Source organism: Megalobrama amblycephala, linkage group LG16 (assembly GCF_018812025.1).
Source record: "Megalobrama amblycephala isolate DHTTF-2021 linkage group LG16, ASM1881202v1, whole genome shotgun sequence".
Taxonomy (NCBI): Eukaryota; Metazoa; Chordata; class Actinopteri; order Cypriniformes; family Xenocyprididae; genus Megalobrama; species Megalobrama amblycephala.
The window spans coordinates 6,235,510-6,261,782 of record NC_063059.1 but is presented as its reverse complement, the minus strand read 5'-3'; the positions used below and the strand labels follow the sequence as shown (position 1 = coordinate 6,261,782).

General features: G+C 37.1%; 1 protein-coding gene across 2 annotated transcripts; it reads left to right on the top strand.

The window, feature by feature from the left end:
• The first annotated feature begins 3,955 nt into the window (after positions 1–3,955).
• On the top strand, positions 3,956–26,273 carry LOC125248192 (sialic acid-binding Ig-like lectin 14). Of its 2 annotated transcripts, XM_048159902.1 has the most exons (13): positions 3,958–4,930; positions 5,870–5,929; positions 6,512–6,892; positions 7,079–7,375; positions 7,479–7,578; positions 10,492–10,530; positions 19,546–19,578; positions 19,741–19,788; positions 23,634–23,660; positions 23,996–24,037; positions 24,430–24,498; positions 25,565–25,583; positions 25,753–26,273. In XM_048159902.1, the coding sequence occupies exons 2-13, from the start codon at positions 5,890–5,892 to the stop codon at positions 25,813–25,815; spliced, it is 1,158 nt and encodes a 385-aa protein (XP_048015859.1). In that variant the 5' UTR covers positions 3,958–4,930; positions 5,870–5,889; the 3' UTR covers positions 25,816–26,273. The 2 variants fall into 2 exon arrangements, with proteins under 2 accessions (XP_048015860.1, XP_048015859.1); XM_048159903.1 differs by lacking the exons at positions 25,565–25,583; positions 25,753–26,273 and adding an exon at positions 24,885–25,466 and having other exon boundaries at positions 3,956–4,930.

The following is a 26,273-nucleotide window of genomic DNA, read 5'->3' as shown; positions in this document are numbered from 1 at the left end:
TGGAAAAAGTGAAGTGCTGTGAATATTTTCCGGATGCACTGTACTCTGTAATGATTTAAAAAAAATTGGGTGGAGCATACTTTTCTGAATCAAGAAACAGACTACTGTACTGTATGTTATAAATCCAACACACATCTGACCGAAGCTACAATTTCAAGAGGTCCTGACATTCTCCACTAGGAGAATATACTCAGTATACTGATTGCTTTATGGATTGCTCTCCATCACAAAGGGAGGGTTGCACATTTCCCAGTTCTGCACTGAAAATTGTTCCTGTTCAGGCTCCAGTGCTGATGGCAGATGGCAGTAACGAATGTGATTTCCTCTTGCAATAATTAGTTTTGCCACACTGCTGTCTTTCTTTAACAGTACTTTCCAATGCTTGTCTTTTCCCAGGGCGTCCTTAAAAGGGACTTTGTCTTTTGGGACATCCTTAGTGAGCTTGTCATTTCTCCAAATATTTCTTCCTGGGTCCTGAGTCAACAGAGGCCTTGATGTTCCATTGCCCATGATATATAGTGAGATGTGATACACTAGAAAAAAAAAATGAACACAATAAAAGTATTAATAATTACATTTAAGATTATTTACTTTCTTGCACCATAATTATAAAACCTGTACATGCATAAATCATTCAGCATGATCAAAAGTAAAAAAGGAAAAGTATTCATTGACATTACCTCAGTTGACTTTGAATGGATGTCTCCTTTTGTTTGAAATCCGATTTGGATATAAATAGTGATGAGCGCCCTAAACTTCCTGTTTTAGCTCTCAGTCAGTGGTGTGAGCAGCTTTGTGTTAGATATGTGTTTCTGTTCTTTGAATGGATTGTGGAAATTAAATGAAAAATAGGATTACTGAGCACAATGGATCCTCTGATCCGTTACATCAGTTGTTCAGTAATGAAACATTATACTCACAACCCTTGATCTAACTGAACTGATGTTGATTCAGTAAGCTCTGTCTAAGGATGTGATTGCATCTGAAGAGTTTTCAAAGATTGTCTTATTCAACATTTTCATCTATATTCTCAAGTGAGATAAACAGAGATTACATGATCAAAAAAAAACTCTGATCAAGAGTGTAAATTAACTAGGCTACAAAATAACTTTATGGAATTAGATGTTTGCTAATATTTCAATGTATTGCTTATATAAAGGAAAAAGTCTGGCCAGTTGGCAACCTTAAACCAAGTAAGCCATCTTGCTAAGAGACCATCTTAAACCATAACACCAGATTATGCCAAGTTTGGACCGTCAGGTACCATGATGAATCACTAATTATCACAGTCAGATATCCTATTTTCTGACAGAGTTTGAACTACAGGAGGAGCTGTGTGGATGTTATTGAAACGACTCATAGAACATATTTTCCTGAAAAATTTATATTTTTCTGAGTTAGACACGTTCCTGTGTCAACATATTTTGTTGATCCTGGAACAACATTCCTGTCTGAAAATGTATTGTTAACCATAACCCTACCCCAAAGTCTACCCCTACCCATAAGTTATCTGTAAAATCAGAGGGAAATGATAGGTGAATAACACTGATGTAGAAGCACCTAACCCTTGTAAGCCTAAACTTGACAAAGATGTTGATCCAGGAACATGTTGCACTTGATGAAATCAGGTTCTGCTTTGCAGCAACATTTCTTCTCTAATGACACGTTTACTGGCATGAGAGCGGCACAAGACAATGTTGTGAAGCAGTAATTTACAAAGAAATCTTGTTGAATCTGTTCTAGTCAGACAAAGTCTATTAATTTTTACCACTTCATCTCCTGATTCCTGCTGCTTCTCTGTCTCTTGGACTGCTAGAGGACTTAACATGATTGATTGTCAGAGAAAATTCAGTGTTGACTGTAAATTCAAATAGCATTCCTTACTATAAAAACACTAGTATGTTTACTTGATTTTAACCAAAATGTTGACTTTACTACTTGTTGCTGAAATATTAGAACAGATAGTTCCCATAACTTACATAACAATTCTTCATAGACTTTTCACCCATTTCCTTCAGTCATCTGTAATTTTTAATTGTCAATACAACTGAATAATTCACATAAGCTAACTTCATAAATTGATGTTGATTTTCCTAAAAAGGTTTTTTTTACTTACCATTATGGTGATTCATGTTCCCTTTGGTTGGGCACTTTGAACTTTATGTTTTTGTACTTCTCTTCATTTTGGTGCAGCCATGCATCAAGAAATCACAGTTTATTGTTTCAAAGGAAGAGAAGTAATAAATTGGTCAGTTCTAAAAGGTGATCTGATTTCTAACTGAACATTGTTTAGTTAGATGTTTAATTGTCATATTTGTCGATTTAATTGTCGATTTTTGTTTTAACGCTGATGTTATGTGCATCTAGTGAAACTTTTAATTGGGTATTTATAACAATATCCTGCAGCTGACAGCGCTTGAGTCACACACAGATTTCAACATTCAGCATGCAAACCACAACAATGGTAACAATTCAATTTTATTTAAAGTAAATTAGTTCTTTTTTTAGCTACTAGAACTCATGTAAGTGAGCTATACTAACAAAGCTTTTGTCAGTACAACATACTAATCCTCTTTCACTTTACTAAGTGATGCAAAAACTTGAAAAAATGAGTTCCAGGCAGTTGATGATGTTAAAGAAAATTTTTTATTCATTGCAATTAAATTTAGCCTCACACGCAAACTTTAATCGATAATGGAAATATTTAATAAAACCAAAAGATAAAATAACAATCAGAAAGAAGTAATTAATAGTTAATAATACAATTTAGAGTATTATAAAATCCAGATTATTGTATCTAATAGATGAAGTTCAGAATATACAGAAAGAAAGAACAATAATTAAGACATTGGCAGATAGGAGAGATGAAGCAGACTCAACTGGTGGCTTAAAAGCCCAATGTTTGCTCTAACTGATCAAGAGTGTCTCAGAACCAAGGAAGGATCACGAGCATCTCAGTGCTTAGCAACACAAGGGGAATTCCACAGAGAGACTGATTACATCATTCTACTGATGAAGCACAGAAGAAAGAGATTGAGACTCTGCAGAATTGAGTTGTTTAGATTTATGTCTATTTAGTTATGTTATTTTACTTAGTTCAAGTAATGGGGTCTAGAGTTGATATCAGTTCACAATTCATTTTGGCAGATTAATTTGACTCTTTAATAAAACTGGCTAAAATTCAAGATTAGTGGAAGAAATTTTATCCACCTGAAAGTTGTGGTAAGTCCTCAACCCAGCAGTCCAGGGGATGTTCAGGGTCAGGTTCTTTTAGTGGCCCTCGTCGGACCAGCCTGGTGAAGGCTTCCAGTCAATGTTCTATGCAGTTAGCTGGGGTTAGAGAGGTACCCGTAGCTTCATTTAGAGTTGATGTTTTTATATCTAATTTATTCTTTATCCATTTTGTATCTCAAGTTGGGCAATTGGTGGATCCAAAATGGTCAATATTCATATTCATGCATTTTATTCATATTTACTGTATGTTAATCATTTATGGCTTATGGTTTATCAATTTTACTTTTGATTTCATATATTTATGTACTCCTACTTTATATATTAATTCTCATCATATTTTCAAGTATTTACTTGTTATTGTACCCTTATGGTTATTCTTCTGGTATCTTTAAGAGTATGTATGCTTGTTATATTTAATTGTTCTTCAAGTGTTCCAATGTGACAGGTCATGTTGACACGATTGTGCAAAATATGTCTGTTATTATTTCAGCTGACATGTAATAATATAAGATTTGCAAAATCCCCTTAAGGGAAATGCCCTATTTCTATTTTCATCTATTTTTATATTTGACCAGTCTATGACATAATGGGTAAATTCATCTGACCTTTTCTGATCAACGAAAACAAGGTTTGAGTAAATTTCCCAATTCTTATGGTATAAAATGGACTGAGTCATTGATTGTTTAGCTTTTTTCTCCTTTGCTCTTTCCTTTGCTCTTCTGCTTCATCTCTCCTATCTGCTAATGTCTTAATTATTGTTCTTTCTTTCTGTATATTCTGAACTTCATCTATTAGATACAATACTCTGAATTTTATAATACTCTAAATTTTATTATTAACTAATTACTTCTTTCTGATTGTTATTTTACCTTTTGGTTTTATTAAATATTTCCATTATCGATTAAAGTTTGCGTGTGAGGCTAACTTTAATTGCAATGAATAATCATTTTTCTTCAACGTCATCAACTGCCTGGATCTCAATTTCTCAAGTTTTTGCATCACTAAGAAAATGTGGAAACAGATTGCACATAGTTTTTTAAGTTTCCATGGCTTAAAATGGCAGATTAAAACCATGTTGAGAATAATAGTATACACATTATAACACTGTTACTTAAATGGAATTCCTCCAGTAATCTACTGTTAAATCTTAAGTAAAAATTTGTAAATATCCTAGAGTATGTTAACTAGAATTGACATTAAACTTGATATTTATTACTTAATTTACTTGGGAAGAGTTTGCTTTCTTTACTGTTAGCAGATTATTAACTTACGTTTTCCCTTTAAGTTTGCTTTACAAAAATTAGGCAATTGGTTTTCAAACCTTTTTTTAAGTAAATTGAACTTGTTAGAATTTACAGTGTAGACAGATTAAACGGATATCTTGTGATAGGAGGTGTAGTAAAGCAGCTAAGAATAGGAATTCTGCTTAATTCAAACCACCTGATGCATGTTGCTGTTTGTTTTTTATCAAGTCATAAACATTCATTCTCTTCTAGATCTGAACTTCACTTTGATGTCCAGCATCCTCAAGGGATGCATGAGAAAATGAGAAATGAAATAAAGATCTGAATTCTCAGAAATCTGTGGGACACACTATGCTTCCTGTTCTTTTTTTAAGCAATTTATATCTTTGGTTTGCATTAGAATTCAGTCATTCAGTCAGTAAAGGCACACCAGTCACACTCTGAAAAATAAGGTAGGCTCCCTTTCTTTTTTTAAATAATTAATATCATCAAAATAAAATTAATGAAAAATATTCTAAGCATAGTGATAATATTTCAATCTAAATACAAACGTCTTTGTATATGAAATTTTATGAATATATGATACAAAATATACATACAAAGAATTGCCTTGTGTTATTTCATATATTTAATATGTTCTTCTGTTAATATAATTTAGTGTACAGATACAGTTATTTATTAAAGTTAATTTCTATTATTTATATCATATTTGATTGCTTATTGATTATTGCAAGATGTTTTATCTAGTGTATGATTCATGTTAGATGCATATGTATTATTATTATTATTTATTTTATTTTTTGCAGATGTAAAAGTCATTTTACTCTTAATTTACTCACATGCATATTTCTAGAGAACTGAAACAAGTCATTGTATTAACCTCAATAACAAAATAAAACAAATAAATAAATAAACCTTCACACTTGCCCTCTTAAGCGAGGGCATTAAGCGAGGCCATATATATATATATATATATATATATATATATATATATATATATATATATATATATATCTTCTTTTTTTTTTCTGTTTGTCCAGTATTGCTTGTGTCCTAGTAAGCACAGGCAAATTCTAATCTTAGAATGAAGTTTGACTTTAAGTTAGTACATACTTCCCTTCTGTCTCGACTCTTTGACTTATGAAATCTCATCGGTATTCTCATTGTATTTGCTTCAAGTAATCATTGATTAAATTTGTTTTTACTTTATCAACAAATATCAGTGTCCAACAACCTTGCATCAATATCAATAAATTATCAATTTTTGTTTCCGTTTTTTATCTCCTGAGAACTCTCAGATTGATATACGATCACTATAATCAAAGCCTAAATAAAAAGATTATTGTATGAGCAAAGTAATCAAAATAATCAAAATGTTTTCGCCTCTTTAGTTTCTAGAGTCCAGTCCAGAATGGGTGTACGGGCACGAGTTCTTCTCTGCTGGCTTCACGGTATGATTTTAAAGCATTATTTCCCAAAATAAATAAATGAATAAATAAATAAAAAAACATTTACCTTTATTTATAAAGCGCTTTTTTTACAATGCAAATTGTGTCTGCAACAATGCAAATTGTGTCACGTAGCTTTACAGTGATAAATGGTATATAATTTAAGCTGCACAGCAGCTCCAGAAAAAAATGGTGTCATTTACCAGCTTAGGTAAATTCAGTATTTATTTAATTATTACGTTAAAATCAATAGTTATTAATTTAGCTAATTTATCTATATATCAGCACTGGAGAAAACAGTGATGTCATCTTCCAGTAGTTCAGTTCACATACAATGGTGTTGAGGCAGGCAGATCAAAAACATTGTTGAATATCAAGTGTCCCTAACTAATATGAATAATATGAATATATGAATTATATAATATGAATTATATGATTTTTTTTTTTTTAAGATTATTTAAAAACATTATTTCTATTAAAAACTTTAAGTGTAAATTTTTTCAAGTTTAAACTTCACTTATTGTATTATTATTATTAATTAATTAATTAATTCATTCATTCATTCATTCATTCATTTTTTTGCAGTTGTTTGTGCTGTCGTGTTTGGAGATGTTTGGAAGGTGAAGGTAGAGTCTGAAATGGAGGCTCTGGTCTCATCTTGTGTCGTGTTGCCCTGTTCATTCAAATACCCTGCTCATCAACAGCCCTCCAGTCGTATTAAAGCCATGTGGCACATGAAGGAAAAATGGGAGGATTACATCTATCACAATGATCCTACAAGGGTTCTAGACAATTTCAAGGGTCGTACAAATCTGATTGGGTCACTGGGTGCTTTAAACTGCTCCTTGGAGATTGATGAAGTCAAAAACCATGACAACGGCCCGTATTGTTTCAGGGTGGAATTAGAGACATCTAAAATAGACAAGTACTCCTTTGTGGATAACTGTGTGAGAATTAATATGATTGGTAAGTGTGCTTTTGAGCTCTTAACCTGTAATTACAACTCCTAAATAGGGTACAAAATAAGAAAGCAAACTAAAAAATGGAAAGAGTCCAAATTATGCTTTTGTAACCAAAATTAGTAAATAAGATAAATTTTGCCTTTATTTACTATGTGAAATATATGTTTTGTCATTCAAAATATATGTATAGAGCAAGCATCAAAACCAGAGCTGCAGGCTAACATGGCTGTGAAAGAGGGTGAACCCACAGTCTTCAAATGCTCTGTCCGGCACACCTGTCCATCCCATCAGCCCACTCTCAGCTGGAGCCACCCTGGAAATATCATCATGAGCTATAAGGACATTGGTCATGGAAAATGGGAGGCAGAATCTCTCCTCACCTTCACTCCAACGAAAGAGGATAATCACAACTATATCACATGCACAGTCAAGTTCCACGGGAGTGTCCGGGGTGAAATGCAAGCCACACAGCCTATCTTTGTGAAAGGTATAACAATAAAACTCTTCTGTGTATATATTGTTATAAGTGACAATTTTAAGTAATTAAGGTTTTTTTGTTTGTTTGTTTGTTTGTTTGTTTTTTTAACCAGAACAAGCAACTCTCAACCACATCATCATACCAACCATCTCTGGTCTTGGAGCTGCTCTTTTGGTTGGAGTACTGTGTTTCTTCGTTGTCAAGAGATACAAGTGAGTCTGCATATGATTTTAAAATAAATATCAGTGAGTAATATTAAGGAATGCATTCCTGAAAATATCTGATATTTGAGTAAATTCCTTATACTGAGTAAATGTAAAATTTGAGTACATTTCATAATTTGATGTATAACTGGTTTCTTTTAAAGACCCCCTGTGGTGAAAATCAAATTTTTAATGCTGTTTATATGCCTATGTAGTGTTTTTAATATGCTTTAAGACAAACCATGTGCAAATTCATAAGTCAGCACCATTGCTGAGTATTTTATGTTTAAAACTGCAGTAAACCAAAAACCTGCAGTTTGAAATCGTGGGTGTTTGTGACATCATAGACTACCTTGTAACCAATCACAACTACGTGCCGGCAGGATTTAGCATATCATTAACTATGACTGCTCTGAAGCTGGAAAGTCACGAGTGAAGCTAAGTTATCCTGGTAAATTTTCTGTTGATATGAAAAATTGTGTAGATTTATCAATATAGTGAGTCTATTACGATGTTATGATGAACTATATGTCTTTCTCCAATGACGTTCTGAGTTGTTCAAAGTGATTGTAAGGATACTGATTGTTAGAAGGCAGATGTCTGACTCTGTCTGAGATGAAGAACGGGAATGGTGTTTGTAACATTAGCAACACAGTATTAGCTGTTTAATAACGTAGTCAATCATAAGGCTAATCATATTAATTAAAGGTGCCCTAGAACGTTTTTTTCACAAGATGTAATATAAGTCTAAGGTGTCCCCTGAATGTGTCTGTGAAGTTTCAGCTCAAAATACCACATATATTTTTTTGGACCCACTTTATATTAAGTGGCATTAACTACTATGTACTTACATTTGAATTAATCATTTGATACAATGCACTTACTGTGTACATACATGTTTTTACATTGTACTTATATTTTAAAAACACCTGCATGTAATTACATCTGTAATTAATTTCTGTAATTACATTTATAATTACACTGTTGACCCATCCCTTAACCCTTATCCCTACCCTTAAACCTACCCATACCACCAAAGCTTTCCCTAACCTTACATGTATCCCACCTCAATAGCTGCAAATGTGTTTTGCAATTCAATATGAACCCAATAAGTACATTGTAATTATTTTTTGATGTACTTACATAGTAGTTAAGGCCACTTAATATAAAGTGGGACCTTTTTTTTTAATTAATTTTTTTAACTGCCTATTTTAGGGCATCATTATAAATGCGCCGATTCAGGCTGCTGCTCCTTTAAATCGTTGCGCTCCCCGCCCCTGAGCTCGCAACTGCCTTAAACAGCATAAATAAAGTTCACACAGCTAATATAACCCTCAAAATGGATCTTTACAAAGTGTTCATCATGCATGCTGCATGCATGCATCAGATCATATAGTATTTATTTGGATGTTTACATTTGATTTTGAATGAGTTTGAGGCTATGCTCCGTGGCTAAAGCTAACATTACACACTGTTGGAGAGATTTATAAAGAATGAAGATGTGTTTATGCATTATACAGACTGCAAGTGTTTAAAAATGAAAATAGCGACAACTCTTGTCTCCATGAATACAGTAATAAACGATGGTAAATGTAACCACATTTAACAGTACATTAGCAACATGCTAACAAAACATTTAGAAAGACAATTTACAAATATCACTAAATATGTCATGTTATCATGGATCATGTCAGTTATTATTGCTCCATCTGCCATTATTCGCTATTGTCCTTGCTTGCTTACCTAGTCTGATGATTCAGCTGTGCACAGATCCAGACGTTAATACTGCCTGCCCTTGTCTAATGCCTTGAATGGCTGACATTTGCAAATATTGGGGGCGTACATATTAATGATCCCGAGTGTTACGTAACAGTCGGTGTTATGTTGAGATTCGCCTGTTCTTCGGAGGTCTTTTAAACAAATGAGATTTATATAAGGAGGAAACAATGGAGTTTGAGACTCACTGTATGTCATTTCCATGTATTGAACTCTTGTTATTCAACTATGCCAAGGTAAATTCAATTTTCAGTTCTATGGCACCTTTAATGACAGATTAATGACAGAACCGTCGCAAGGGATATGACAAGTGTGTGAGCGCATAGGGGCTTACGCCAAAGTAAAGTGACAGCTGACTTGAAGTAAAGCCAATAAAGTTCATGATTTTGTCCTTTTAAATATTTTAATACTATAAAACATAGTTAAAACAATATTGCTCTTAGCGTGACCGTGTGACCGTGATTCATGTGCATATGTCAGTCAGTGTGGAAGTTCTGAGAGAGCTATTCAGTCCATTATAAGGGAAAAAAATAATTTACTACATGGGGGACTTTAACACACACACACAAAGGAAACTGCACACCAAACAAATTAAAAGTTCAAGATCCACTGAAAAGTAGTTTATTTATTCTCATATGACAAGTGACAACAGAAGCAGTTGTCTAATTTTGTTAAGATTTAAGCACTGAATATAGTCCAAGATGAACTGAAACATTTTCTTTTCTTTTTTGTGCACACTCACATTTTTTGTTAGTGCTCTTTGGTATTCTTTTCTTTTTTCCCCTTTTTTAATGTTTTGTAAACTGAATCTATGCACCCATAACATATTGTTCATTTACACATCGGTGCAGGACTTCTTATTATTATTTTAAAACACTGCACTTATACAGTATGTGATCATTTGATAATGCATTATGACAGTGTTACAAAACTCCAGTCCTCAGGACCTTCCTGCCAGAATGAATTAGATGTCTCCATATTTGACACACTAAGAAGCTGTTGAGTTGAATCAGGTGTTTTAAATAGTGAGACATTAAAAGCATTCTGGTAGGTTGGTCTCAAGGACTGGAGTTGAGAAACACTGCATTACAACATTTTGGTATCTTTCAGTAATATTTTGTTTTAAATCACCCAAATCATTCACAGGAAGCGCATTGCAGATCTCCAATCCAGAAACGACAATGGGTGAGTATTAACAGAAGTTCTAACATTATAGATGTTATTATTCTGATTTTAAAATGTGTGGCTTTGAGTCCATGTCTGTGAACATTGAGTTATGTATAGTGTACTCCAAAAAGCTGATAAATGCAAGTGAATGAGTAGGATGTTACTATGGCAGTTACAAGTTAACCTTGTGGTAAGATAAACTGTAGTTTCTCTAAAAGAAATAAGGTAAACCTTATTCTGAATTCAACAAATAAACCAAGAGATTATTTGTTATTAACTGATATCAGCTATGCAAAATCTAATTCAAATTAGATAATCATATACTGACATATACACTAATGCCAAGGCCTCTGGAAAGAGGTTTGGTGAGTGATATTTACATCTGCCTGGTCGTGCTGAATTCGAGGATGACATCTTTCACTTGTTGAGCTGAGCAGCGTTGCAGTGGGAAGAAAGGAGTTGGAATCCATTTCACAGCCTTGATCATGAAGTAATGTTTTGTAAACTGAACTTGATTGTGAACGTTAAACACCTGGAGCACAGAGAAGGTCCTTTTCCTGGAACACGCAGAAGAAGCCTTGAAGGTTCTGATGTCTGTGCAGACAATCCTTATTCTCTGGAACACACAGACGGGAGGATCTTTAGATTCTGAAGTCAGTGCAGATCCGGGCAGTCTGGAACACACAGATCTGGAGGATCTCTGATGAGAGGATTTTGAAGTTGGTGCAGAAGATATTTTGAAGATGGGGGGCTAAGCTTGTAGTTGTTGTCTCTGGTCCCATTTTCAAACTCCCCAAATTCACTTCTTGCAGAACTGACTTGTTTCTTACTTTAGAACTTCAGAGTCTTGAGAGAGCAACTTCACAACTCTGTGGAGTTGGACTTAGCTTAGCACATCTTGGGACCGCAAGCCTGGAACCAGAACAGGAAACTGCAGCAACCCAACTTGAACAATTCTCTGTCTCAGAAACCAGTAGACACACTGGTTTAACCTGTCCCTAGAAGGAGGGAAATGCAAATTGGCACCTTTCAGATCCAGTGTTTTGATTAGCTGATGCTGTCAGAGGTGGCCACTGGATGGCCCCCCTCTTGCATGAGGTTAATTTGCATAGCTTAAAGTTCATGTTTAGAACAAAGGCCCTAATGTTTTTCCTATGCATAATTCACTTTCCAAACCAATTTCAGATTAACCTAGGCATCGTGCTGAAAACATAAAGACCAAACATCATAGAGTTATATTGAACTTTTACCTATGCATTCATGTATACCTTAACAGGCAAGCTTGTATATTTTGCATGTACACAAACAACAGTCATTAAGTATATAGAGTTCTGACAATAGAAAGAGAGGATTTGCTCCATTTTGTCCACTGTGTGTCTATTTTGTGTCCTTTGTGACTTTTAGCCACATGGCAAACTTGTTTGGTGAGTGGAGTTCAGTTCACACCTCAGGTCTTAGGACTGAGGGACTGGGTTGAGGTCAGGACTCTATGCAGGCCAGTCAAGTTCCTGTTAGGGAATAAACACCGGATCCAATAGCGAGAGTTAACAGTTTATTAAATCCACGAGAACAGGGCAAGATGGTCAGACACATGCAAGAAACAGGCTTTGGGTGGCAACAAGACTGCAGCAGACAGGAACCCACACTAGCAGAAGGCAGTCCAGAGAAACATGGCTGGATGAGAATCCACACTTGCAGAAGGCAATCCAGAGAAACACGGCTTGATTAGAATCCTTACTCGAACAGACAAACTCACAGGACACAGGGAACAAAGGAAGAACTGCTGGGAACACGAGACCACAAACATGAACACCAGAACGATCTGACAAAGAACACAGCAAACACACGACTACATATAGGACAGATAACGAGACGCACCTGTGGCTGATCAGCGCAGTTAGTATCCATAGCAACGCTAATGACTAACTGACACTGACAGCATCTAAACACAACACACACTCACACTAAGCCAGAGCGAGAATGAGTCAGTGAACCCATGAACTGTGACAGTTCCTCCACACCAAACTCGCTCATCCATGTCTTAATGGACCTTGCTTTGTGCACTGGCACTGGTCATGTTGGAACAGGAAGGGGCCATCCCCAAACTGTTCCCACAAAGTTGGGACCATGAAATTGTCCAAAATGTCTTGGTATGCAGAAGCATTAAGAGTTCCTTTACACATGTTTAACACCACTGCATCCGATGCTTTGCATTGCACTTGGTGATGTAAGGCTTGGATGCAGCTCGGCCATGGAAACCTATTCCATGAAGCTCTCTACACACTGTTCTTGAGCTAATCTGAAGGCCACACGAAGTTTGGAGTTCTGTAGCTATTGACTCTACAGAAAGTCGGCAACTCAAAATCATGCAGTCACTGCTGGATCTCTGAGGATCCTTTACAGGGAATTTGTGAAATGTTAAATTTTAAACGTTAAACATCTCCCTTTGATGTCGGAGCTCGTAATCTCAAGACTTTGTTGAAGCTTAGTTGAAGCAACCTGGAAATTCACACAAATTCACCATTTTAAGACTAATAAAGTATAGAGTATAGCTCAAACAATTCGCTTCTTCACGTGGATTTACTTTGCTTTACACAACTTGGTTCTCGCGAGACTAGCATTTTCTCACCAGAGCTCACACTGCGCCTGCGTCCTACATCATATCACTGTAAAATGTAATAAGTTGACTTTACTTAGAAAAAGTGAGGAAACAGATTGCCTTAAAATTTCCAAGTAAAGTAGTGTATTAATTTTTAGTTGTTGTATTTAAACAGATGTGTCCAAAGAAATCTGCCGGCCCCGATGGTATTTCCTCCTATTTACTAAAAGTTTGTGCTGAGGAATTGTCCCCGGTCTGGTGCTCTATATTTCAAAGGTCCATCGACTCCAAAGTAGTACCAGCAATTTGGAAAAAGACTCTTATTATTCCTGTACCAAAAACTGTTCGCCCCTTGGAGAATAATGATTTTAGACCAATCGCTCTCACATCAGTAGTAATGAAGGGTTTTGAGAAGTGTATGGTTTCAATGTTAATAACAGATGTTAATGACCAACTAGATCCACTTCAGTTCGCCTATAGGAAAGGCAGAGGAACGGGTGATGCCATCAACAGTTTGATGCATTTGGTTCTAAATCATCTGGAGGATTCAGATGCTTATGCTCGACTGCTTTTTATTGATTTTAGCTCAGCATTTAATACTATTTAACCACATGTTTTAATTAAAAAATTAAATCAGTTAGGTGTGAACCCTGCAATCATACAGTGGTACTATTCTTTTTTAACAGATATATCTCAGAGAGTCAAAGTAAACGATAGTCTGTCTCAAGTGAAATACTGTAATACTGGTGTTCCACAGGGCTGTGTTAGCTCACCAGTTCTTTTTACACTGTACACTAATGAGTGCTCCAACAAGCACCCACAGAACTACATTCTGAAATATTCTGATGATACAGCTATTCTTAGTTTATTAAAAAAGCAAGACTCTCTTTTTATCTATTATTCTGAGATTACGTCTTTTATCGATTGGTGTGATGCTAATTTCCTAAAAGTGAACACTAAGAAAACACAGGAGATCATCTTTGACCCTAAAGTTATCGGAGAGCATATGCCAGTATTTGTTCACAATCTGTCACGACCGTCAGTGAGAGTGCCCGAATTAGCCACTTGAGGGCACTCCATCCTGGACTGTTTTCACCCCATTGACTACACTACCCATAACGCACTGCCGGACTCATTATCCATTTATCACATCATTACACCCAGCTGTCATGTATTTTGTAATCAGTGTCTGTCTATTTAATCTCAGTTGTTTCTGTCCTCAGTTGTGGTTTGTTGTATTTGTTACGTGCACCGTTTGTTTCTCTGGCCTTTTGTTTTGTGGACTGTTTCTGTGATTTTGACCCTTGCCTGTTCCTTGGATTACGTGTTTGGAGTTCCCTTTAATAAACATCACTGCACTTGGATCTTACCATCTTGTTCTTGTGTGCACCGTGACAGATACAACAAACCACAACTGAGGACAGAAACAACTGAGATTAAATAGACAGACACTGATTACAAAATACATGACAGCTGGGTGTAATGATGTGATAAATGGATAATGAGTCCGGCAGTGCGTTATGGGTAGTGTAGTCAATGGGGTGAAAACAGTCCAGGATGGAGTGCCCTCAAGTGGCTAATTCGGGCACTCTCACTGACGGTCGTGACACAATCAGGAAATAGCACAGGTGCAATCTTACAAGTACCTAGGTGTGTATATAGATAAATCCCTTACATGGGACATGCATGCTCAGTGGGTCTGTGAACGACTTTCACAAAGATTATATTTCCTTCGTAGATTGTGGTTCCCTTTCATGGGAACATCGACGGTGCGTTGGCGCTTTGGGAACGCCTCTGCGTAATTACGTCTTGAAGCACTCGTGAAATCGAACCAATAGTGTGACGGGACGTCAGAGCGGGTGACGTCACGGACCAGGAAACTATAAAGCACTCCTGAGCACAAAGAATGCCAGCTTCTGTGTCTTCAGCAGTGCTCTGTGTTATCGTGTGTCTTATTTGGTGTTGTCTGTCCGTTACAAATACAACTTGAAAATATCTCTTAGTCTGAGGGCAAGAGTATTTTCTGTTGCACCAAGCACATATATATATACATATATATATATATATATATATATATATATATATTATTATAGTGAAAAGTCACGTATTATGGCGACAAGCAAGCAGCAGTTTAAGTGTGTTCATCCCTGCCCTCGCTTCATGCCGGGCGTTCTTTGATAAAGATAAAGAGGGTGCCGTGGCGAGTGTTCCCCAGGGATCGGGTCCCACTGCTGCTGAGGCACAGCGGCGGCTTCAGTCCTGGGGTTCACAAATGGATCTGGTGGAGGGGTTTGAGACAGGCCCAGCCTTATCTCAGCCCTCACCCGCCAGATCCAGTGTCTCTCCTCTGGTTGTGGAAGCACGCGCTGCGGTTTCTTCCCCCCCAGAGAGAGGCACCGGCGCTTCACCTATCTAGCTCTGAGGAGGTGGATAGGGCAAGCGTCAAGGCTGGAGATGAGGACTCGCCATCCTCATCTCCAGCATATGAGGAGCTGCTAGAGGTTGTGACCAGGGCAGTGAAAAAGCTGAATATTGAATGGCCAGTAGAAGCACCTGAAGTGCGTCATAAAAGCAAGCTGGATGAGCGCTTTCTTCCCGCCCGGTCACAGCCTCAGCGTCGGGGATTGCTGTTCTTTCCCGACCTCCACACTGAGGTGTGGAGGTCGTGGAAGAAGCCGGCTCAATATTGTGTGTATAGCCCCCAAACATCGCTATATTCAAATATTATGGGGCTCAAACAGTATGGATATGGGATGATGCCTCGCGTTGAGGAGACGCTCGCGAGCTATCTCTCGCCTGAGTCCGCATCGTCCCTTAAATCCCCGACGCTGCCCACCAGACCACTAAGAACAACATCAGCGCTGGTGGGCAAAGCTTATGCCTCAGCAGGTCAGGCTGCAGCATGTTTACATACAATGTCCTTCCTGCAAGCTTATCAGGCTGACCTGCTGGGGGAGATTGATGAGAGTGGTGAGGCGACATTTGAAACGATCCAGGAACTTCATAAAGCCACCGATTTATCTTTCCGTGCCACCAAGGAGACAGCAAAAACAATCGGCCATTCTATGGCAGCCCTGGTGGCCACGGAGAGACACTTATGGCTGAATCTCTCCGATATCAGAGAAAGGGACAACAGTGTTCTATAAGACACGCCGCTGTCTTCCCTGGGCCTCTTCGGCGACTCGGTCACCTCGGTCATCGAGAGGTTCCAGGAAGCCAAAAAGCAATCAGCGGCCTTTCAGAAGTTCCTCCCTCGCCGCTCTCTCCCCACCGAGGCTGCTGAGCAGGAGCAGCCTCGGCCATCAAGCAGCTCCTCATTCGCGCATAGAGCGCAACAAAAACAGAGTGTCGCCGCCCGTGCTCCCCCGCAAAGAGCTTCGGGACCGGGACGGGCGACACAATCGAAGCCTTCCAAGGGTAAGGCAGATCTGCGGACTGTCATTATCGCGAGGAAGGCTTCAAAGAAGTCCTGACTGAGGAGGGCCGGTCAGCGTTTGATTTGGCTGTTCCCTGCCGGTGCGCCGCTTCAGGGCGCCAAGTCAAATGCCCAAAAAACACCAGAGGGCAGTCTCTAAAGACTGGTTCCCTTAGTAGAATTTCTGGAAGAATGGAAACGTCTTCCCAATATTTCTCAATGGGTACTGCAAATGATAAAAATGGGTTACAAAATACAGTTGGGTTTCGCCCGCCCCAATTCAACGGGGTCCTCCCTACGGTGGTGGGCCCCCAGCAGTCTCTGGTTATGGAACAAGAAGTTATGACACTTTTGCAAAAAGGAGCTATAGGGAGGGTTCCTCCTCCCAGCAAACAGTCAGGGTTCTACAGCCGTTACTTCATTGTTCCGAAGAAGGATGGAGGGTTGCGTCCCATACTAGATTTACGCATGTTAAATCGCTCAGTGCAAAAATTCAAGTTCAAGATGCTTACACTCAAACAGATCACCACACAGATCAGGTCCGAGGACTGGTTTGTGACATTAGATCTGAAAGACGCTTACTTTCATGTGTCAATCCATCCTTCACATTGGAAGTTCCTCAGGTTTGCTTTCGGGGGCGAAGCTTACCAATACAAGGTTCTTCCGTTCGGCCTATCCCTTTCACCCCACACCTTCACGAAGTGCGTGGATGCAGCGCTGACTCCCCTGAGACTCCAGGGCATCCGCATGCTAAATTATATAGACGATCGGTTGATTCTAGCTCAATCAGAGCAACAAGCAGTTCAACATCGAGATGTAGTTCTGTCACATATGAGAAGGTTAGGGTTGAGACTCAGTGCCAAGAAGAGTGTGCTTCTACCAGCTCAGACTACCAACTATCTAGGGGTAGTTTGGGATTCCACTACGATGCAGGCACGTCTGTCTCCTGCTCGGGTGAATTCCATTCTCTCAACCATGAAAGGGGTGAAATTAGGCCAGTCACTCACTGTAAAACAGTTTCAGAGACTGTTGGGTCTGATGGCAGCTGCGTCCAACGTGATACCTTTTGGCCTACTGCATATGAGACCCTTACAGTGGTGGCTCAGGACCAGGGGGTTTTCTCAGAGAGAAAATCCTTTCCGCATGATCAAGGTCACGCGGCGATGCCTTCGTGCCTTAGCCATGTGGAAGAAGCCCTGGTTCCTGTTCCAGGGTCCTGTTTTGGGAGCTCCTTGTCGTCACGTAATGCTAACGATGGATGCTTCCCTTACAGGCTGGGGGGGCGATCATGAGTGGTCGCTCGGCTCAGGGTCTTTGGGAGGACCATCATCATTCTTGGCACATAAATCGGCTGGAAATGATGGCGGTATTTCGAGCACTCAAATACTTCCTACCAGAGCTGAGGGGCCACCACGTGTTAGTTCGCACAGACAACATGTCGGTGGTCTCTTATATCAACCATCAGGGGGGTCTGAGGTCTCGCCAGCTGTGCAAATTAGCCCATCAGATCCTCCTATGGTCCCAGGGGAAGCTCCTCTCCCTGAGAGCAGCTTATATCTCGGGGCATCAAAATGTGGGGGCAGACATCCTGTCGAGGCAGGGGCCGAGGCCCGGGGAATGGAGACTCCACCCCGAGGTAGTGGATCTCATATGGAAGAATTTCGGTCGCGCAGAAGTGGACTTATTTGCCTCGAAAGAGACGTCTCATTGCCCACTGTGGTATTCTCTAACTCATCCAGCCCCTCTGGGGTTGGATGCCATGGTACAGATGTGGCCGAGGCTGTACGCATTTCCCCCGATTGCTCTGCTCCCCGGAGGTCTGGAGAGGGTTCGGCGGGACGGGGTCTGTCTCATATTGGTAGCCCCGTTCTGGCCAACCCGAGTGTGGTTTACAGACCTAGTGTCTCTCCTAAACGGCTCCCCCATGGAGATCCCAATCAGGCAGGACCTTCTGTCTCAAGCGGGCGGCAGGATAACTCACCCCCACACAGAGTTATGGAAACTGTGTGCTTGGCCTCTGAGGGGGCTGAGCTCATAGAATCCGGTCTCCCAACCGAGGTTATGGAGACCATACTCCACTCCAGAGCTCTGTCCACGAGAAAACTGTACGCATATAAGTGGAAGCTGTTTGCTACTTGGTGTAGCCAGTCTCAAGTGAATCTGGTCCACTCCTCTATCAGTCATGTACTGCAATTTCTCCAAGAAACATTCTCGGATGGTCTAACTCCTTCTACATTGAAGGTTTATATTGCAGCTATATCCGCTTATCATGCTCCTTTGGAGGGTATCTCTGTGGGAAAGAACCTGTTAGTTATTCGTTTTCTCCGTGGTATCCAGAGGCTGAGGCCTGCTGTGCGTACAAGAATTCCGTCCTGGGACTTGGCTATTGTATTGGAAGGGTTGGCTGCGGCTCCCTTTGAACCTGGATTTTGCACCAGGAATGGTCAAAGCTTTCCTGCATCATAGACCTGGGTATATACCCAAGGTCCCCACCAATGTCCCAAGGCTCATCGTACTGCAGGCCTTCTGTCCTCCTCCTTTTTCAAACCCGGATCAGGAAAAACAAAATCTGCTTTGCCCAGTGAGGGCTTTAGACACTTACGTCCACAGAGCTGCCCTGTGGCGAAAAAACGATCATTCTAAAGTCATACCCCCCTTTAATCCTTTAATTTGGCTCCAAATCTCACCCCTCTACAAAATATTGGACTACTCCGTTGATATTCGTCCATGACATTTAATATTTTGTCTTTCTTCTTTTTCTTTAAAAAAAAAAAAAAAAGATCAACTGTATGTCTTTCTGACTGGGGTGGAGAGGGGAATTACATCGTGTTTAAAGATGCTTCCTGTTCCTGCTGATAAAACCACACAGATCTGTTTCAAATCTAATTATAAAGTTACTAATTAGTATATGTAATGAAAAATGTAACAATAAGTACCCATGACTAAACAATGTAATTGAAAGTAAACAGTCATCATAATTGTTTTACTATAATAATCTCAAATGTTAAATGTTTTTTAGAGTGTGGAGTCGACTATCAAGAATGTCTCGCAGGTAATTAGTGTACTTCTGAATATATTTTTATTAACATCTTCATTGAATGATTCATCAACCTCCATCAGTTTTAAATGAACTTGAACTGAATTAAATCCTTGACTTTCTCCTGTGTGTATGTGTATGTGTTTGTGTATATGTGTGTGTGTGTGTGATCACCAGGTTTCGTTCAGGCGAAGGCAGTGGTGGTCCAGGTGGCAGAGAGCAGAGGCAAGTACACAACAGCTTCTAATACGCTCTTCTGCAACAAGCCAAGAAAAAAAACAAATCCTCTAGAGGAAATTTATTCAATCTGTAATTTGATTTGCATTTTAATTTTGTTATAGGTTTTTTTTTTTTTTTTTTAATGAGTAGAGACTTAGTTATCAGCAGGAATTAAAGTTGTGGGACTGTATACTATCTGCAATCCATACTTTATACTAGGACAATAAATGGTTTATGTATTAAGCCTAAGGAATACATTTAGATTAATCTGTTAGGCCTCTTCAGATGCAATGTTGTACTTTTCTCACAAATGTATTTTCTTCCTGTTTCTCTGTAGAGATCAGTACTGTCATATAATTTGTCAAATATTCATTATGAATACTGACAAATATAGTATATATGGTATGCAGTGGACATTTTTGGGTATTGATAGTAAATAGAGGGTCTAGTTACAATAAGGGAAGTCACCTAAAAAGATTATATATATATATATATATATATATATATATATATATATATATATATATATAAACACAAAAAAGAAAGCGTCGGTGTGACCTTACTCAACTGATAGAAGGTAGACAATATATATTATCTGGGTCTTTAATACACTTGTTACCCTGAAAAAAAAAAAAATATATTACTAAATTATTTTTATGTTACAAAAAGAGAAAGAGATCAGACAAAGAGTCAAACTGTATATGGTGCTGATGTGTTATTTTCAGAGGTGGGCAAAGTATGCAACTCCATTACTTGAGTAAAAGTAAAAGTACTACTGGTCAAATATTACTCCATTACAAGTGAAAGTTATAAAGACAGATTTTTACTTAAGTAAAAGTTCAGAAGTACTTGCTTTTAAATATATTTAAGTATCAAAGCACACAGATCTGTTTGCAATATCTATAATGGCCTGTATATTAGTGCTTTCAGAATTAACAATAAATTATTGCGTCCCTCTGTTTAACACATTAAAAATATTTAACGCAATTAATGTAGCATCCTTTTTTTTTTTCTGGTATCCTTTGGTTAGCGTTACAGTATATATTCACACTCTCATTCATCAAAAGTAAAAGTAAATGCATAATACAAAACATTGTATTATTGTTGCATTGTTGCATGCATGCTGTCATCATCATGATGGTTTAAGCCAGTCAGTGATGCTCCATCTGATGTGCTAGCATACAACTACCTTAAACTCATTTATATACTTGTTTAAAAGTTACAAAGCTCTTATCAAAGGCAAAATAATACTAAAAAAGAAGGGTTTCTACATTGTGCTTATTTGACAAGATTCTAAGATGCTAATACATATTTCTGAAAGGACTTCAGTTAACATTATTAGCCCAACTACGTTTTTGCATGCTAAATAACGTCATTGTTGAACTTTACCTGTGTTAGTGGTGTATCCACAAGGCTATGCAGCTTGGCAAGCAAATCCATAAAAAAAAAAAATAATAAAAAAACTGACTATACTTCATACCAGTGTTAATTTTATCAGCAAATATTGATTTAGTTTAAGTCTTAGACATAGACATAGTCTTTTGACTAAAATGGCATTTAGTTTCAGTTGACTAAGTATAATAAGATTTTACTAGATTAAATCAACTAAAATTCAGTACTTTTGCTCTGGCGTCTGAGAGGGAGCTTTCTGTGTGCACACAGAAACCCAGATTGAACTGAGTTCTCTTTCGTGTCGTCACCCTTTTCAGACTTATCCACATGTCTGCTCTTCTCTCTCTCCCAGACATTTACATTTTTGAGCGTTTTATTAAACATGCAGCAAGTGTATGTAGTAGTCATCTCGTTTTCGTCAGTGAAAAAAATGTAATTGATGAAAATTATGACAAAAATTATTCGTCAACTAAATGAGCATTGCTTCATACTGAATCTTTAGCTCTAAAAGCACAGACAATTTCCATCAAGCTTTCACCAGAAATTAAAAGTTTAGACACCTCAATATGCTTCTGCAGGTTGGACGGCGAGTTTTTGAAGGCTGTGATATGGTTCGTTTTAGGCCAAACAAAAAATGAAATGAATATATAATAATGAATATAAATGAATATTTAATCTTTTCAGAAAACTAAAACATACTTTCTAAGCATGGCCATGGGTGCGCGCACTGCATCGAGGAACCGCCTTCTATTTTGCCATCAACTGATCAGTGTTCAAAAAATTCTTGGAAATCATTGAACTTCACATGACCCTACAAGAGTTATTACTGATTACTGTGATTAGTGATTACTGTCTGCAAAAAAAAAAAAAAAAAAAAAAAAAAACATCCACTGACTTTCAAAGCAACTACATAGAAACAACTTTCTACTTCGAGAACCTTGATAGAAATGTATTATTTGTCTTTCAAATGTAGTAAAGTTAAAGAAAAAATAATACTCAGTAAAAATAATACAAAGTAAAGTACAGATACTCAAAATGTCTACTTAAGTACAGTACTCAAGTAAATGTACCTTGTTACTGTCCACCTCTGGTTATTTTGGGTCATCTGACTTGCATGTGGAGAGGGGAAGTACAATGTGTTGAAAGAGACTTTCCTGCTGATAAAGCACACAGATCTGTTTGCAATATCTATACTGGCCTATATATTAGTGCTGTCAAAATTAACAATAAATTATTGTGCTTCAATGTTTTAACACATTAAAAATATTTTACACAATTAATGCATACTTTTTTTTTCTGGTATCTTTTGGTTAGCATTACAGTATATGATCACACTCTCATTCATTCAAGTGCTTTTAAACCATTCAAGTGCAAAAAGAGAACTAAGATTAGTTTATTAAATTGCTGCATATTTCCTACCTGAATATTACTGTTAGACCTACCTGAAAATCTTAAAGTGTTAGGGTTATGTCTGTCTAAAGTTTTTTAGTTTGCTAATTAATTCAGTTCTCTCAGTTTCCCCACTTGTTTGTATTAGTGTCCTCAGTTCAGGTGTGTTTTGTCAATTAGTCTTGGTTGCTCCTTGTTTCCTTTGTATATAAGCCCTTAGTTTCTGTCTGTTCCTTGTCTTGTGTTGATGTTATGTTAAGGTATGTTTGGTTGTTCATTTTCTCTGTTCAAGTTTTGTCACTGGATTAAAAGTTCTATGCAAAGATTTCCTTTGTTGTGCAGTCTTTATCAACCACAGACCGTAACATAAAGGACTGTTTACACGGTTACATGTTTGAACAACAAAAGCAATAACTTGAAGATTGTCATATAAATTAAAAATTGTTATATTTTAAAAGCCTATTATATAATAATAAAATAAATAAATAATAACTAGCAGTATTGGTATCAGTGATGCCTTCATTCATAGAATGCTACTTAGTAAAAAGATGCAATTAAACAATTTAAATAAACCACTTTTTATGTTGTTTCTACATTAATTTGGATGTTAAATGTGAAGTTATTGAAAAAGAAAAATAGAGTTGGTCTGATGACAGGTGGTTTTAGGGGTGGGTGGGTTGACTTTGACTTGTTTGAAATTTTAAGAAGTATTAAATTTAATTGTGTCTGATATCGAATCAGTTGCACAGTATTAATGTTTGTAACTTTTTGGTTTCTTAATTGTAAACAAACAGTCAGAAGCTGTTGTGTTACACTTATATTTAGTTATTGAAAAAGTCCCCACAGTACAGCACTGTTGTTGAGGCAGAATCTTCAGTATGGTCACAATGTTCATTTTTAAATATGGAAATATTTCACTACCGTTTCACCAGTTTGTGGTTGTATCAATTAATGTTTTGCTGTCTTTTTGTGCAGTTGTGGGTGACATGTCAAACATTAATCTTTAAATGAAGATATGACAAGATTAAGTGTTCTCATTTGCATTTTTTCTGTTCCTCTTTTTGATTTAGGAGGTCTATTTGGAGTAGATTTTCAAGGTATCCACACACTGCCTCTTCAGTCTGCCAATGTTTGCTTGTGTCACTGCAAAGACTATATTGCATATACATTACTATATGGCATCTTTTTGAGCCCAGTACCTGCTTCTAGTAAAATAAAAAGCTTATAATGAACAAAGTGAATTAAGTGACTGTTACGCCCTTGAAACAAATACTGTGTTTTTGTTATGTTAGTTAGATTAGTTAGGGAACCATAGATCTAAAACATGTAAGAGCTATGTAGGCCAGCATTTTCACAAACAAAATTGTAATTTGACTTGGAAATATATGTTCTGCTGATCCTTGAGACTAATATCTATTTTTACATTTTAAAGGAGAGGTCAAGGGCGTCAAATTGACAGGAATTTTGACAACAGGTTAGTATCTTTCTTAGTATGATTTTTTTTTTCTTTTTAAATTATATAATTTTTTTAAGGATTTTTGATAAATTTTAATTTAACCATGTATAAATTCAACTGCAGAGGTCTGATGCTAATAAATGTTTTTGTAAATGTTTTTGTTCTGTAAAACAGTAGATTATTGTGATAGCAACACAGTTGCCGAGTTTATTTTTTCAGGGAATGCATGAACTGATGAAATGTCTAAAAATATAATTTTTTTTTTTTTTTTTTTTTTTTTCACCTTGTTGTGGACAGTTACTTCAATACCTATCAGTATTTTTGTCATGTGCAACTTTTACTATATGGTAAATTTATATAAAGCTATCGTTTACTACTTAAGTATGACAGAGGTCTTTGAATCTTAACAGGGCAAACAACGCATGTATGGTGTCAGGAAACAAGCCTTTCGACAAACCTCGTATGCCATCACCAAAGAGGTACAGAGCATGTGAATTAAATTCCAGTCTCTTTATAGATTCATGGCATTTAAAGGGGGGTCTAATGCTATTTCATGCATTCTGACTTATTTACACAGTTGAAGATTTGGATTATCATGGTAAACATGGCCAAAGTTTCAAAATACGAGTTGGACGTATGACACTGTATTTAGGGTTGTGGACATGTTTCAGTCTGAAAATTTAGTCTTAACCCTATTCCTACCCCTAAACCTAACCCTACCCATAAGTTATCCCAAAAATCAGAGGGAAATGATAGATGAATAACACTGATGTAAAAGCACCAATTCATGATTTTAAGCCTAAACTTGACATAATCTGTAAACTTGTCCCTCAAATCTGATTGGTTGATTTGAATGTTGTTCCAGGATCAACAAAAATGTTGACCCAGGAACATGTTGAACTCAGCAAAATCAGGTTCTGTGGTGCTGGACCCTTCGAAGACCGCATCTAAAGGCTGCATACAACATCGAGGCAGTCTCATTTAAGAAAAGTAACCGTTAGATTGCAAAGTAATAAAGAAATTACAGTATTTTACACCTCACAATGAATATAAGTCAATTTTATTAAGGTTACTTTTCTTAAATCGCACTCTCGAATCTTTAGCACTGCCCACGACAGGCACGCCTCCAGGAGCTCTGCTTTTTTTCGGTACTCGGTACAGCATATCTATCTTTTATAAATATGATAAAACTAAAGACTTTTCGGAGATATGAAGGATGCAATACTACTCTTTAGGTACTCAAGATTAACAGAAATCCCCCCCTTAATGATGTCTATCTGTGCTCAGTGCTCAAATATTGTTCTGTTTGTTCAATCCATCAATGCATGTTTAAATCTTGTACAATTAGATTTATATCAGTGTTTTATTGTAGTTAGATTTAACATTTTTGAAGCATATTATTAAAATGGGGAGCAAAGGAAAATTTGAATCAGCCAAAACCATTGTTGCTTAAATCAATTATCAATAATTAATTTGATAAATGCTTTAATCAATGTATTATTTATTGATTTAAAAATTCTTTTTTTTTCACATGATTCACCTCAGTAAGGCCAAATGCTACTCTGTGAGTATATACTTATTCTTACATGAACATCTGTTAACTGCTAAGTGTTTGATTTCTTGTTTTGTTCTTATACTTTTTATTCATAGTTTGTGCATACCTGATGTGTTATTGCCTGTCTAATCTGACTTCTGTATCTTTTTTTTTTTCTGTTAAATTCTTTCATTTGAAGGCTGATGATTTTGATGATGATTACATCAACATGGCAGACACCAACTTATATGGAAATATTTGATGAAAATGCCAGTAGACTTCATTTGCAGAGATCACGAGAGAAGACAATCCTGTTACATATTATATATATTATATTATAAAAAACAAAACAAAAAAAAACTGAGTGTTGCATTTTAAGCCTGGCATAATTGCCTAAATATGTATGCATATAATCCCCTATTACTGTATTTACATATTTTGTTATGATGCTTACAGGGATCATCATGTGCTCATTCTATGGATTTTTTAATAATTTTACTAATAATAAAAAAAAAAAAGTTAAAAAACTGTTGAAATAACCCATTAACCATGAAAGTACCATATTATGCAATCATTTTAGACATTTTTCCTTACATAGAACCTTTTTGACAAAGTGTTCTTTAAAAGTCAAGAACCAAAGGGTTCTACATAGACCTCCACCCAACATTCTTCTAACATTGTACAATTTAAAGGTATAAAATAAAGTCTGTGTATAGTGAA

Excerpts from the sequence above, each read along its gene's own strand:
- LOC125248192 (XM_048159902.1), top strand. The coding sequence starts at position 5,890 with ATGGGTGTACGGGCACGAGTTCTTCTCTGCTGGCTTCACG. Across the intron at positions 19,789-23,633 it reads CCAGGTGGCAGAGAGCAGAG|GAGGTCTATTTGGAGTAGAT; the intron begins GCAAGTACACAA and ends TTTTTGATTTAG. Across the intron at positions 23,661-23,995 it reads ATTTGGAGTAGATTTTCAAG|GAGAGGTCAAGGGCGTCAAA; the intron begins GTATCCACACAC and ends TACATTTTAAAG.